Source organism: Choloepus didactylus, chromosome 6 (assembly GCF_015220235.1).
Source record: "Choloepus didactylus isolate mChoDid1 chromosome 6, mChoDid1.pri, whole genome shotgun sequence".
NCBI lineage: Eukaryota > Metazoa > Chordata > Mammalia > Pilosa > Megalonychidae > Choloepus > Choloepus didactylus.
The window spans coordinates 100,968,544-100,984,683 of record NC_051312.1 but is presented as its reverse complement, the minus strand read 5'-3'; the positions used below and the strand labels follow the sequence as shown (position 1 = coordinate 100,984,683).

Sequence of the window (16,140 nt, the reverse complement as noted above, 5' to 3'; positions counted from 1 at the left end):
CCATGAGTCTTTGTTGTTCTCACGTTTAACCAGAGTTGATCATTAAAGTTAAAGATAGGATTTCATTAATTGATATATCCTCTAGTTCATTTGAAATGTGACTGACTTCATAAAAGTTCAGTTCACACAATTTTCAGGAACATCCTATACATGTACTGCATAGCTTAGCATTTATTAGGAAGAGGAAGAGATGCTGAAACACGTGAGTTACTAAAGAGAAGGAATGCCTCTGAGTTCCCTCATCTAAAGTGATGGTGTTCCTTGTGCCCTGTGATTAAAGCTCAGAAAGGACTCTCTATGATTTCTTAATAGCTTAGAAGGAACTTATATTTCTTTAACCTAGACATTGAATGTCAACAGGGAACAGGTAACAATCTCATTCTCCATCAATTTGCATTTTAGTTTGAATTTGACTCATAAAAACAACTTCTACCATAAGAATAGGAGAAAGGAAGTGGAGAATGATGGAGGAGCCTAATGAGTATCAAGGTTCTCAAACTGTAGTGTGCAAAACAATCACCAGGATAATTTTTAGTACAGATTTCTAGGCTCCATCTTCCGAGATTCTGATTCAGTATAACAAAAATAATGTCCCATAATGCAAGTATTTGAATTGTACCTTCACATTTTCTGGCGAAGAGTTCCTTGTTTAGTCTTCCTTAAAAGTTGCTTTACCACCTCCTGAAATCACCTAAGTCTGTGCTTCTCAAGTTTGGATGTAAACCTCCTCTGAGGTTTAAGACAGTATGTGAGGGGATTGGTGAAGACATGGGATCAACTTTGTTGATCTTGGAGTGTCAGTTTTACTCAAAAATTTGAGAGTAGGAGAAAGTTAATATTTTAAGATGTTATGTGGTAGGAGAAAGTTAATATTTTAAGATGTAATGTGGAGTAGAATGCAGCATTCACATGAATCTTTAAAATAAGCCAGGAACTTTAAAATTTCCCATTTATGCAACATCCCATATTTCCAGGGCTCTACATTTACCCTTCTTTACTCTTACAGGGCATCTTTGATAGAATACCTTAATTAGGGTGACTTAAATTATGACCCCTGAGAAATAGTGATATAAAATTAGTGATATGGAAAGGGCATATGCATAGTGTACTTTTTAAAGATAATTTAAGCAAATGAGCAATAATTCTTTAAGCATTCTCTTTTCTTATTTAGAAAAACATTTCTATATTGCAGATGAACCATCTCAGGTACCAGGTGACAGTTCTAGAGACCATCAGCAAGGTAAGCCCCCTCTTCTCATGGCTCTAAAAGCTGAGACTTCCTCACGCTCTGGTCCACATGCCACTGAGATAATGAAGACAAATGATGATTCCATATCTAAAGTCCTAGACTGGTTTAACCGAAGCTCTGGTTCAGATGACAAGACATCCCTCAAACATCTCCAAGGAATAGAGTCCAAAGAAAAAACAGACTCGAAATCACAGATGGCTATTGCCATGGTGACAGATCACACCAGTCTAAAAGAAAATGGCTCAAAGGCCCTATATGCTACCCAAGTTGAATTGAAGCCTATGACGTCTGATTCAACATGCCAAGTAGAGGGAAATCTGCTGCCTTCCAGAAATTACCAAGATAACGATATGAAGATCAAATCCAAATCTGTGAATTTATCTCAACAAGTCTCCCCAAAGGAAGACCCAGGCATATTGCAACCATTTGAAAGCTGCAGTCCAAGTCAAGGAAATAAAAACATGGACTATAGCCTAGGTTCAAAAAGCACAGTGGAAGGAAATGGGGTATTTTCCCCAACGAGCGACAGTTCCTATAGTGTTCTCAAAGGATCAGATGCAGAATACCAAGTGCCGTATAACATTAAGGATGTTGGCAGTTTGGGTATAGAAGGGCCCAAGTTTCACATTTGTGGAAAAAATAAAGGAAACTCAGAAGTGAATTTTGACTCTTCAACAATTGTCAAAGAACAAAGTTTGAAAGACAACATGAAAGCAGAGAGAAAGAGCAAAGGAGGAGACACCTACATCCTGAAAACTTCCTTGGAGTCAGAGAATATTGAGTCACCATCTGAGACTGCTAACTATGGATCTCCTTGGAAGAAAGCTGAGGTCCAACTACAAAAAGAAGCTAGTGAACTTCCCAAGAACCAAATGCAACAAGAGAAATATAAAAGAGTGAGTGACAGAATATCCTTTTGGGAAGGAGTGAAAGCTGCTGCTAAGTTGACTCATAAAGATCCCACATCTTCATGCAGCCAGGGACAACCTTCTGCTGAAACACATCAGCTGGTGAAGTCACAGAGTGAATATAATCAAGTCACTGCCAAACAAGTGGTCCTAGATGAGGATGGTCAAGCAGCCCCTACCTCCAGTTTATATTCCTCAAATAAACCTAAAGAGACCAGGCTCCAAGTATCAGTTCCATCCAAAGACTATCCCTCAGCTGACAAATCAGGTAAGGTGTATCTGTTTCAGAGTAAGATAAATGAGCCTAAGAAGATATTTCCAGCAGCAGACAGTCTGCATTCTGGAAGAGACATTACTTTACCAGCACTGCAACAAACCTCAACTGGTAGGAATGAAGTGCATACTCCTTTGGAGAAAGATCTCTCTCAAATTGGTGAACCACACCCCAACTTTAAGGTCTTGTCCCTAAAAAAAAGAATGGATGAAACCAATACTGAACAGGCCTTTAATCAGTCCCAGTTTGAGAATTTGAGAAACTTTTGGGACTTAGGAACTAATTCAAATGGTAAAGCTAATGTTGAGAAGACTATTACCACACCAAGTCATAAAAATTCTATGACTTTTAATAGTCAGAAACACAAGGAATTCAGTGACATTAAATCACCAGGGGAAAATACTCATGAAGAAGAGGTGCTTCCAAGCCAAAAGAAAGGTCTGGAAAGACAGGAAATGGGAAAATTAAATTCAACGTGCATACCTCAGGTGCTGTCAGATGAAACCACGTTTCCATGGAGACCACCCAGAAAGTCCATTCATCAGTTGCCAGGAAATGAGTCATCAAAGAAAAACATTGAAAACAATATGGAATGGTTTATTACTCCAGTATTCAAGGAAGAAAATGATTACTTAGACCAAGAGATTGAGGAATCCATAGTGAAAACAAGTGTTTTGTCTAAAGACTACAAAGACACTTTTAATGACAGCTTACAGAAGCTGCTTTCAGAGACTTCATCACCAGTAATTCAACCTTCTGGTGGAAAAGTTCATGTAGAACAAATGCTTGAACTAGGTGTTTCTGAAAATAGGACATGGCCTCAAAAGATAGATCTTGCCGATGCTGAGGAAGAAGCCAAACAACCTAAGGAAATCATTAATGAGCATATAGAGAAAACAGTAGCTCCTCCAAAGGTGGAGCATAACACTTTGACTGCTAGTCTGGACAAACTCCTGAAGGAAGCAACTGGAATTTCACCTTCTCCCTTGCAAACCAGTTTGGAACCTGTTACCACTAGAACCAACTCTCAAACTGCACAGAGTAGGTTTTTTGAAAAAGGGATGGAACAGAGTCACGGCACTTTAGCTCATCAGAGAGAAATAACAGCTCTTTTTCCAGAGAGAGAAGAAACTTTGGGAAATACAGCTGTCCCCCAGAAAGTTGAAAGTGGTGAGTGCCAGCTAAACACAGAGAACTTGCTTCAGATGATTGCAGAAGCTTCTCACCCATTGGAGCAACCTCCCCATCTTCACAAAAAGAGTTATTTGGGGGGTGAGGCCAACTCTCCCCAAGATTTGCCTTCTTCCTGGGATGCTCAAAGAGAAACTTCTCAAAAAGAGATCTCAGAGACTGTAGAAAAAGTCATTCTTCCACCTAAAACTGCATTGAATGATATAAATACTGCATTACAGAAGCTACTTAGAGAAGCTCTGTTGAGTTATTCAGCTGAGGGGGAAGTAGTTCCTGGAGAGGTGAAAGCAGAATTTCCGGAAGGAGTACAAGCAGCAGGTAGCCTCCAAAATTCTCTGGGAGTTATCCTATCTTTGGCTACAATGGACACCATAGTTCCAGACAGAAAGGATTTTTATTCCTTCAGTGTAGTTTCTAATAAAACCCATGAAATTGGATCTTACATAGCACCTGCATATAGAGCTGCCCAAATGTCTCCATCAGAACACACCCTTAGCTCATTTGGTTCTACTGTTGCCCAATATGGCAAAGAGCTACCTCAGGAAGTAGCAGAAACTGTGAGGGAAATGATTATTCAACCCAAATCACAGCTCCTCAAATTCAGTCCTGGCTTAGAAAAACTACTGAAGGAGACTATTGAAACCATACCCTCAAAATATGAAAATGATACAGGGCTTCTTTCTCCATCAAAGTTAATAGGTAGTCCTGAGGAGCCCAGGCAAGCTGCTCCTGAATTCCATACTGAGGAAATAAAAGAAACAATAGAAAAGTCTGAGGCTCCATCAATAACAGACAGTGCTTTTGATACTGGTTTAGAGAAACTCCTTAAGGAAACAGCTGAAGCTCCTCCTTATCAGCCCCAGGTGTCAGTGAAGGACGGCACTCCTGACAAGGGGTCCTCACAGTCAGAAAAGGCCAGGTCCCTGGGAACAGAGTCCCATTTTTACCAGGCAGCATTAGAGGCCTCTGAAATGAAGTTTAAGAGTAATGTTTTGAAACTTCAAGCCAACCAATGTGATGAAGTGTTGGGAGGAGATAAAGTTGTGACTGACTTATCGGTAGATCTCTGTGGTTCCAAAAGTGGGATAGAGATCCCTGGAACCCCACAACTTTATGTGAACCATGAAATAGGAACCACTGAAACTATAAAAACCCCAGAGGACAGGGACAGTGAAAGTGAGGTTGCAGGTAGAGAAAGGGTTTTACAGAAGCCTGACTTCAAAGAGGGTCCTGAAGCAATTAGAGCACCCAGAAATAGGAAATCCATTCCTCTCCTAATGAACAAAGAAAACCCTACAAAAACAAGTAAAGTTGAATTGATTCTGGTATCACCATATAAGAGACAAGAGAAAGAGGAAGAAAAAGAAGTTTTCTCTGACTCTGATTTTTCAGATAGAAACATTGGTTCTAATGCAGAAAGCTGGAAAAATAGCTCCAGTGAGCATTTTAAAATTTTTAATCCATTGGTTAATGAGTCTGCTATATGAAATTCTGATATAAATGATGCTTTGATGTTTAATTAGGATTATTTTGACACTCCCTAATGGTACTAAATTATTTGAGACATTTCAGTTCTCCTGAGTGTTCCTTAATAAAAAACTACATTTCAGTTTATATTCATTTATCAAAGAGTTACATAGAGACAGCTTTACCACAGGCTGAATTTTAGAGTCTGATCTTTTCATTAAGCTACCAATAGAATTTTTAGGTTTCAAAATATTTTTTAAAGAACCTTTTTGGTTTAGAAAGCACTTTTAAAACATTCGAACTAATTTTCCTCCTGGAAATTATTAGAATTTCTTCCTTAATTGGCAATCCACACAGAACTCTCCAATAGTTTATGTGGCAAGAAAGTACCACAGACAGGCACAAATTTCCCTTTTGGGGGCAATATTTCACCACAGTTGTGGCTAACTATCAGGGACAAAGTACAGGGCTGGAACTTTCTTCCCATCAAATACCTTGTGCTGTGGTGTTTTTGTTGCCATTCTTTTCCTCTCGTTTTCAGTAATTACATAATCTTGGTTATCTGTGGAATCTTACCCTTCTTGTATGTATGACTTTGGTCAGATGACTTCACATGATCTCACCTAAGGGCATTACCTGACTTGCTCCATTCTTTGGCTACAACTTTGGCCAAGTTGATGGAGATCTCACTTGATTACCACGTTCATCTAAGAGGACTTGCGGGTGCTGATTCCAGCCTGGCTGTAAAATATAGGGCTTGTCTGTTTGCTATTCTCATCAACATTGGGCATTTTAGCCTTAAAATCCATTTGCTATGGGATATCTATTAACATGGGTCATAATAGGGATGCATTTCAGGAAATAATTGTATAGACGTTCTCAAATTCATTGATACATTAATTAAATCATTCATTGACTCAACAAATGTTTTGCCTATTGCCAGCCACTGTTCTAGGCACTGAGAATACAATAGTAATAAATGACAATACTCAGACCAAGTCTTTTCCCTGATGGACTTTCCACTGTCAAAATGGGAAAATTAAGAACTGTCTGGAGAATTTTTAAACATTATATCTACTTAATTTAAAGGACTGTTCTTATTCTGAGATTATGCCTTTATTCTTGTTTTGGTTCTAAAATGTCTTTTCCTTTACAAAATAAAGGCATTAGTAGATGATAAAGTTTAAAGGCTTTAGTAAAATAAAAAGTCGATTACCCCATATCATTTCCCAACATTTCTTTGGAAATTTTACCCAGAAAGCCTATATCCATTTACCTGGGGAACCACTGTCCTCAGTTGTACCCAGATGTTAAACACCTGAATCCTATCTTCCATGTTTTTCAGCTAATTTTTTAATGCCCCCCAAATCATTTCCTGACTGTCTCCAGAAGGTAGTGTTAAGTGGGAAGAGTCAAAGACTGGTAGTATAAATCATGTGCCTAAAATAGGGTGTAGACATCTAAAAGATCACATTTCTATTAATGTGGTAATCTTATTTCTATTTGATTCTAAGTTTGCAAATAGTTCTTGACCAGGAAAATGACCCTCTTTTTTTTTCTTAAAAAGGATATATTAATAGTGGAGAAATTTTATTTTCTTTTGTTAAGTAAGCTCTTTTTAGAGTGAGAAACACTTATGACATAATGTCTCCTTTCAACGTAACATTTCAATGTCCATTGGTTAAGAGGTCTGTTGGATTTTTTTTGTTTTTGTTTTTGTATTGTGCAGTGTTCATCGATTTTGTCTTGTAACAGGTTCAGAAGAAGAACCCAGGCCTGTTTTGAAAACTTTGGAAAAGATTGCTGCTAGGAAAATGCCTTCCAAAAGTCTAGAAGATATTTCATCAGATTCATCAAGTGAGACTAAAGTTTGCCCCACCATTCATGCCTCACCTAAGCTTAAAAATGCTTACATGCCCTTCTGTGGCCTCACTGCATGCTGTTGTGCACTGAAACCCCTAAAGCAGGGAAGCTAACAGATGAGAATAACCCAAGTGAGCTGCAGAGGCTTACCCTAAAGTGGCTGGAACTTTGCTTTTCAAAATAATGGATAAGGTTTGGTTACTAGAACACTTAGGTTTCCTTGAATCAAAGAATCTCAATTTGAGTGTTTACTCAAGTATAGTGAATTTTAAAGGATTGTGATAGCACTTATACTAGTAATGATAGCTAACATTTATTGAGCACTATGTGCCATGTATTTGGCTAAATGTTTTACCATGCATTATCTCATTTAACCTTCATGAGCAACCCTTTGAGGTATGAATTGTTATCCCTATTTTACAGATGAGGAAAATGAAATTCAGAGAAGTAAAGTAACCTGCTTAGTGTCACACAGCAGAACTGGGATTCAATATCATCAGACTATTATCAAGAGCATTTATAAAATGATCATGTTATATATGACAGTGTTGGATGTCAGATAAATCTTGTTTGATATGGAGATGAATTAGTCCCTGGCTTCAAGGGCTTTCTTTTCTCCTCTTTTCTATTCATGCATTTCTTTTGAATACTGGAACTAGAAGCCCAAAGACTACTTGATGGGCAGCACTAGAGGCACACTGTTCCCCACTGAGTGCTGCTTTAATTGGTGATGGATTTCTTGAATACTAACAAAAGCATAATGTATATAGGTACTTGAGTGTCAGGCAAATGGACTTAGAAATCATGACTTCTAGTGGCTTTGTTGTTACTGTTTTTTAGCTTAGCTGCACCCCTGTGATTACAGACAGTCATGAGAAACTGTATCAAGTGAAAGTTAACCACTGCTGACCGTTGTGATTGATAATTGACCATTGTCTTCTTTATACTGTGTTTTTATGCATCTGCAACTGAGACTAAAAGTCACAGTTTAAAAAGGAAAATAAGAAAGAAAAAGCTACTTCACCAAACAATACTTTCAATTCAGAGATTTCCAGGGCTCTGAAGAAAGTATTCCAGATTTGGAATGCAGTCCTAACCCTCCCAAGGATCTTGGAATCTTAGGGTTGGAAGGGACCTGGAAGGTCACCCATTCCAACCTCCCTCCTCCCCCATGCAGGAATTCCCTCTAAAGCCTCCCCAACAGGTGGCCGCCCCCACATCTTCTCTGAATGCTTCCAGAGAAGGCGAGTTCAATCCTTTGTTGGACAGCCCTGATTCTTCTTTCTTATATTGGTAATGGGCCCTGTGAAAAAAGCCCCAGTAACAATTGTCCAATTTAGCAAACCTCTTGCCTGTGAGGCATGGGACTATTTCCATGGTAAAGCTTTAAAGTACTCAGGAATGTGTAGGGTTAAAAAAGAATCACCATCAGCTGACGGGTATCCCTGCACGCTCTATTCCAAATACCGATACCCACTCTCACACTAGCCTGCCAAGGTTCCACTTAGCAGCTGGTCCCCAGTTACATCTCTTCAGTTGACTTCCCAACCAAGCCTCCCAGAGGCATATGCAAATGATGATGCATGCACACAAATATTTGTTAATAGACCGTGGCTTTGGGAAGGTGTTAGTCATGGCTAGCATTTTACCCTTTCTGAAAGACTGGAGAGGCTGTTGCAGCCCTGCGCTTTTTCCTGCTGCCAGCCGATTTGCTTGCTCTGAGCTAACTCTCTAACCCTTGGGAGTCAGTGTGCAGCAGTGTGCTGATGTAAGCTGCATCGTGGCTGAAATGGGAGCTCCCGCTATGGCTCTGGCTCAAGTAGCTAATCTAAAGAGAAAGTATTTGGGGGAAGACATCTTGGTTGCACCCCTCACTGCATCTTGACTAACTGCTTCCATCTCCGGGGGCTTCCAGGGACAGTCTCATTTGTTCTTTCTCTCCAAGGGTCAGTTGTGTTAACCATTTGTTAATTTCTCCTGAACAGATCAAGCAAAAGTAGATAATCTGCCAGAAGAATTAATACATAGTGCTGAAGATGGTAAATATCTTTATGTATTTGCATGTCTGTCTGCATATAAGGGTCTGGAGTGGTTTGGACAGCCACAGGGCACAGCTGTTGGATAAACAGAAGAATGTCATTTGCCACTAGGTGGTGAATGTTGCCTAAATTATTCTAAAAAGGTTCTGACTTGATGCATTTAATATTAACTTTTTATATTTATAAGACTTCTGCTGATGATAACTTCTGTGAGGATCTCATCAGAGACCGTTGGCAAGTGAGGATTTCTTTGAATAGGAAATTGTATTTCTATGGGTATGAGCTGATTTTTGCTACTCTGACTTGCAGAACTCCTTGTGAAGACCGGAGAGTACAGTAGGTTCCTGGGTTAGGTTGTTCCTATATTTGATCCTCAAGTCTCAGGATTTATATCTCTTTGGGAGCAACTGATGAAGTCTTAAATTCAAGGGAAAGGGTCTTGCCTCCACTCGTAATAAATACTAAATATAGACTGAGGATGATATTATTTGATTCTGAATTTTAAAGAGCCAGAAGATCTTGATGCTTGTTAATGGATCAGGTATTACTTGGAGGGGTGGGGATGGAAATGGGTCTGATTTTTGTAGTTAAACATTTATGGAAATATATCATTTATAATTTGTATGCTGGAATTTTTTTGTTACTAAACTGTCTCCACCATGATCATAAAAAATGTGTATGATGAGCTTTCCAATATAAAATGCATTAACAGAGCTCCTCAAAGGTCATTAATCAATTCCTTACTTTAATGTATTAGTTTTGTCTTTCTCATATTTATAACAACCTCATTGAGGTATGTAGAGCAGGGATTGTTATCTTCTTTTTACAGATAAGGAAAGCTCAAAACTATCAGGTGCCTTGTCTTAAGATCTTGTAGCTAGTCAATTAGTGGGAGGACTGGCTCCCTAGAATCTTGATTCCCTTGCTCCTAGTCCAGTTCTCTTTCCCATTTCCAGCTGTAGTTTAGGAAAGTGAAGTAACAACATGAAGCATCTCCTGTTGTGGATCTTGGACTTTTAGTTGAATAGAGGACCTTAAAGAGGTTCATGAAGAGTCATATTAGGAAATGGATAAAAACAAGCTAAAATTATATCAGACGTATTCTTTAGTCTTAGTTGTGAAGCTAACATTTGAGTTTTACTTTCATGTCTCTATAATCCTTCTGTTGAAATGGTATTTATTCTCAATGTTGCTCTTCTGAGTAGATCAAAAAGCAGATCAGGAACCAGATACAAATGAATGCATACCAAGAAGTGAGTAGCAGGATTTTTCTCACAAATTACTATACTTTGCCACTCTATGTGGTGTTAAATATACTGAAATAACTAACCCCATTACTAATGTAGCATTTACTATTGGTACTAAACTCCTGCAACTTACAAAACTATTTCATTCTGACAAGGGCTTTATTAAAAACACTTTGTTATTCTCTGTTGCTATGTTGAAAGATATTAATTTGTGGTTCCACTGGGGAAAAGTAATATATTAACTATTTTTTATATATGTACACGCACACAGTTCATACACATGTATGAGCATTATGCTGCTTTTGTCAAGTCTCTCTACACTTTGAGGAGAGAGACTTAATCAAGTTGGTACCTTCTAATTTCACTTAAATTTTATGTTGCAGTATGGTCTTGAGTACTGGATCTCTTGTAGCCTTTGTCTTTGCAAATCATTGTAGACAAATACTTATTTGGCCCTAAGAAAGGATTGTACTTTGACAATTAGTAGTATGTAGTATGGTTGTATATTCCTCTTTACACATCTATATGAGCAAAGTTTATTGTGTACAGGATTTAAACTCTGAGGTTCAAACTGGACTGAATCTAAAAAAATAAGCGTATACAAGTAGTGGCTAATTTTCTTCAACTGTTATTCCACCACCAGACCAAGATCTTTGCCCTTTTCTGTTCAATCTTAAGATTACTTTACTTAGCTGTGACTACTGTCTTAAGGACAGATAGTACATGAAAAAAGTGTTTGTAACGCCTAGCAAAGCCAAGCCTGTGTGCCTTCTTGGCTCCTCAGTTTCAGGCAAGTTTCATAAGCATAGGCAGTGGAGGTAGGCAGATAACGATAAACATGCCTGCTCTCAGGAGTCCACAGTATTTTTAATAACAATTTCCTGACAGTCTTTGGATGAGCTGATAGTCCTTAATCAGAAGAGCAGCTAAATGAAGGAACCATTAGATAGAAATGCAAAGTGCTGATGTGAGAAGTCAGGGACATTTAGTCGGAAATCTGAAACTTTGCTCATGAAGTCCTCCAGCCAGAAGTGAGGTGCTGATCTTCAGCACATTACTTGAGAAATACCTAAGAGCTGCCTAGGAAAGAAGACATTCCAGGCTCTCGCCCTTGCGGGTATGTGTTCCCACTCTCTCTGGCTGCTGCCGAGTAGACACGACTTCTGCCCATACAGGGTTTTGGGTAAAGAGACTTTTCCAGTTGCTCTTTAACTGGCAGATGCTTAAGGTTGGGCATCTTATTTTATCTTGCTGTTTTGTTCAACCTAGGGGTTGAAAACAAAACATTTATAGATACATATAGTTAGCTGAGGGGTGAAAAAACATTTATAGATACATATTCCTATATTTCTGTGTCTTCACTCCTGACTTCCTAATTGGCCTGGTTATTGGTCAAGGCTAATAGGCTAATTGTGTGCTGAACTCTGGGTGAATTAATTTTTCCCTATTTTATGATATTTTCCAAAATGACCCTTAGTGCCTGGGCTGAGATTATTTCTTCTCTCTAGGTGAGGAGTGGATTCTTACCATAGACAAAATCAAATACATGATCCAAACATAAATAAGTAAAGCCCATAAATGTAAAATTAACTACATCTGAGTAGTTGGTATAATTGAATCTGGCTCAGATTCTGTCAACCAACGGTATAAATTGGAAATAATAGGGAGAACTGTTACAATAAAACGTTTTTGCATGCTCATTGAGCCATATTCTCACCTCATGAGGCCTAATCTTATACTGTTGCCAGTAAAGAGTAAAATCCCCCCAACACACACAAACACACACACACGTTCTTGTTTAAGGGGAAGTGATTAAAGCAGGTATTGTTCCAATGAAACACCATAAATGTATTTTGATGTACATTTCACCTTTGTGAGCCTAAGGCTAGGCGAGAACTACCATGTGAGCAAGCATATATTTAATGAGTGTAGATCAATTTTCAATTTTTCCTTCATTTGATCTATTTTAACTAAAGATGAATTTAGCTGATGATATGCTCAATTTGAGCCTTTTTATTTTTATATAGAAATATAATTTGACTTTTGTATATTTTGCTAGTATTCCTTTAAAAGATAAAGCCAAGTTAACATATTTGTATCATGTTCAACAGATAATTTAAAGATTCTGTATCAGGTAATATTTATGTTTAACATACTTATATGCCAGGAACTGTTTTAAGTACCTTAATAGATTTTGACACATTCATTTTAGTATAAAAGCTATGGTTCACGATTAGAAAAGCTTAGACATTGTAATTCTTAAAGAAGAAAACTGTTTTCTAACTAGAGATATGCAAATTAGGAGTAGAATTCATCATCTTTTTGTGCTTTCTGCATATATACCTACTAATCAGAAAGAATCCATATGCCACATTTTCATATTAAATTCTTAAAGTATCCTAACTTGAACCATTTAAAGTTGGCCTTGGGATATCTCTATTGATTATTTTTTTAGTTGACAGGTATCTAAATAATTTCTACCTAAAAAAATAATTAATTTTGGTATTATACTCATAAATTCTGAAAGAAACACTATCAGAAAACTAATCCCCATGAAGTAAATAAAGCAACACAGTAGCCAGGGCACTTTTATTTTTGTGTTGTGTAAAAAGATCATTACTGTCCAGATGAAGTAGTGTTTCTGCCTGTAGCATGTTTGAAATACACTGTATCTCAAGGAGATGAACCAATAAAGGACAGTTTGGATGCTGTGGTTCAAAGTTCTGTTGTGGAAAAATGTTAAAACCAATTCACATTGACAAAATGCTTTTATTCAAGTCCACCAGCAGTCCAGTACAAACTAAGAGTTTTTAAAATTTTGTATTTGGTTCAACTCCTTGCTAATTTATGAAAACTGCATGTTGCTTACCTCATAACCCTGAGCATTTGAACTACTGTGACTTTGACCTTTTTACAAAAACATCTCTATTCATAGATGAAAGAAAAGTGTTTTTAATGTATGCCTAATGTTGTTTGACAATTGTAAGAATAATTTTGAAATGGAAATGCTGCTGTTTAGTTTCCACAGTGCCTTCACAACCTGATAATCAGTTTTCCCACCCTGACAAACTCAGAAGGATGAGCAAGTCTGTTCCAGCGTTTCTTCAAGATGAGGCAAGTTTGTCTTTTGTACCTTCAGAACAAATGGAACCAGATAGGTGGATTTGCTATGCCAGGGTTGGTGTGTTTATATTCCACTGTGACAGAGACCGAAGAGGTCAGCAGGACTGACCCTTGCCTTCCAAGTCAATACAAGTAGTGTTGTTGATCCTGGAACAGGGCAAGGCTTATTTCATTTGACTCAAACAATAACTCTTTTTGGTCAGTGAAATCCAATTGCATAGATTTGGGAATGTGACTTTTGTTTCAAAGTGGGTACAAAATAAGAATCCAGGCAGAAATATGTTGGCATGAATAACTGTTCCCTTGTGGATCAGAGTAGAGTTGATTTGTGAATGCTTCATTTAGGTAGCATGACTACTTGAAAGCATTTGTTAAAATAATGGAAGTAACAATGACATAGCAAACTTTGAGGTGTATCTACTAGGTGCCAGGCACTTGACAAATTTTATCTGTTTTAACAACCTTGGAAGGTAGGTACCATCATTATCTCTAAATACAGATGAGGAAACTGAGGCTCAGAGAGGTGAAATAACCTCGCTCAGCTAGAAAGGGGTTGAACCAGGACTAGAGCTCAGATCTGACTGCAAAGCCTATGCTGTTAACCGCTATACAGTACTGTCTCTAGTAGAAACGTGACTTAGCCACCGTTATTTATAGATTACCTAGTATATATCAGATACTTAATACTCATGCAGGTATCCAATCTGATAGCCTAACCAAACATGGAAGATAATATTTTTTCCGTCTCATAAAAGAGGAAAAAACCTCAGAGAGATTGCACAACTTTTCCCCAAATCTAACAGCTACTAAAAAGTAGATCTAGGACTGTAACTCAGGTTCTTTGACTTACGCTCCCATGTTCTTGCAGTCAGGTAGTGAGAAGCCTGAGCTTTGGTCAAACATTCCGAGTCCTGGCTGTGGAACTTGTTTGCAGTGTGATCATGGACAAGTTTCTTAACCTCTCTGTGTCTCGTTTCCTAGTAACTACCACATAAGTTTGTGAGCAATTAGTGGGATAATGCAGGAAAAATGCATAGCATAGTGTCTGACACATAGTGAGTACCCACTGAATGTGAGCTGTTTCTATTTGCAGTTTGGGTCCGATTTCTGAAAGTGAAATAAAAGGCTTCATCCTCTAGCATTCTCTAAGTAGCTGGAATGTGAGAAAGGCTATGGAAAACATAAATTATACCCTCCTCCCTCTGGACACCAAATAAATTATACCCTTCTGTCTACTCTTGGACCTTAGGTGAACTGTATCTGCAAAAATTCAGCCCTTGCATATGCTTAAGAGCCCACATTATAGTTCCCTTTGGAAAGAATCACTCATCCATTGGAACTCCTTAGCTGGAACTCAGTGGTAGGCACCTCATGGAGTTCCTGTGGTTTTATATCTTTGTAAATCACATTTTATCTTCCAGTACAGTAGGACTTGGGTGTCACCTGAATGAGCCATGTAATAATTTGAGAGGGAAATGATACCAGTTCCTGATTTTTGTTTGTTTTTGTTTTGGGGGTCTCCCTTCAGTTTTAACCTGCTGCCTCACAAAAGGAAATCCTCATTGTTTGGATTTGTGCATCAGAGCTGCCAGAATTGAGCCATAACATTTTCCCTTTCAAAGTACATAGGGTTGAACTGGATGTTAAAGGAAGTGAAGATGAAATCAGATCTTGCTCCTTTGTGCACTGTCCATTTGAGGCTTAGCATTAGTCACATTTGTTAAGTGCCATCTATGTGAAAAGCACCATTCTAGAGCTGCAAGACAGGGTCTCGTGCTTCTAGTAGTTCATAATGCGTCTGATCTCCTAGGTAGAATGTAGTACGTGCTATAATAGAGGGAAATGAACTATGAGCATGTGGGGAGAGAGTGTGACAACAGAGAGAGAGAAAAATGAATATGGATTTTTTTAATCCTTGAGGGAGGATTCTTTTCTCATCCATGTAAGTGATTAATTTTGTTTTTCTTTAACCCCTTTCTTAATCTGCATTGGAATTGGCATTTATTATACTCATGCATAATTGCATGGCCCTGGAATATTTGGCATGAACTAACTACTCTTCCATAAAGGTATTCCCCTGATCACAGGAGCCACTAAAGTGCCCCATAAACTCTCCAATACCAAAAGGAGTTCATTCTGAATTATGACTCTTTTAAGCTACTATCCTATAAACCTTAGGTCTAAATGTAATGAAATTTGTTATTGCCACTTTCCTTTCTTGTCCCTGGTAGATATTTCCTGGGACATATTTAAAATTAAATATTGCTTTTTTTTTTTTTTTTTTTTTTTTGAAATGTGTTAAAACCTAATGTGGGTAGAATGTGTAATTATTTAATATACTTCTCAAAAAGGTAAGCACTATAGCACTATGGAAATGCCTAAGAGGTGATTTAAAATTAAAAACAATAAACATAATCTCTAGTTGAAATAGATCAGACTAAGATCTTTTTCTAGTTTAATTGTATCTCAAATAAAAGATTCGGTTTTTAGGAAAGTTTAAGGCAATATTAATAACGAAAGGAATTAAGCATGACATATTTTGACAGTAAATCTTAAAACTTTTATTGTCTGGAGAAAGTTAATTTCTCATATATTTATCAGCAAAGTTCTCCAAGCAGCGTAAAGATATAATATTAAGGAAATGACAAGAAAGCTCACAGTAGAGCTGTCTTCTGTAGCACCTTGGAGTCACCTTGAATTAAAAAAACTAAATTGTTATTTTGGTAGCTAACCATTCCCCTCCTCCTTCAGTAAGGTCCAAGGAAGACCACCCATCCCA

The 16,140-nt window shown here is 37.8% G+C and overlaps 1 protein-coding gene across 12 annotated transcripts in view; it reads left to right on the top strand.

Moving 5' to 3' along the window:
• Positions 1–16,140, top strand: part of SYTL2 (synaptotagmin like 2) — a 119,466-nt gene that overhangs the window by 87,071 nt on the left and 16,255 nt on the right. For 5 of the 12 annotated variants that reach the window (XM_037840936.1, XM_037840938.1, XM_037840940.1 and 2 more), the window contains 5 exons: positions 1,193–3,940; positions 6,845–6,946; positions 8,938–8,991; positions 10,197–10,244; positions 13,258–13,352. In XM_037840936.1, the coding sequence (XP_037696864.1) occupies positions 1,193–3,940; positions 6,845–6,946; positions 8,938–8,991; positions 10,197–10,244; positions 13,258–13,352 (3,047 nt within the window). The other 7 variants (XM_037840945.1, XM_037840942.1, XM_037840946.1 and 4 more) reach the window with 5 other exon arrangements.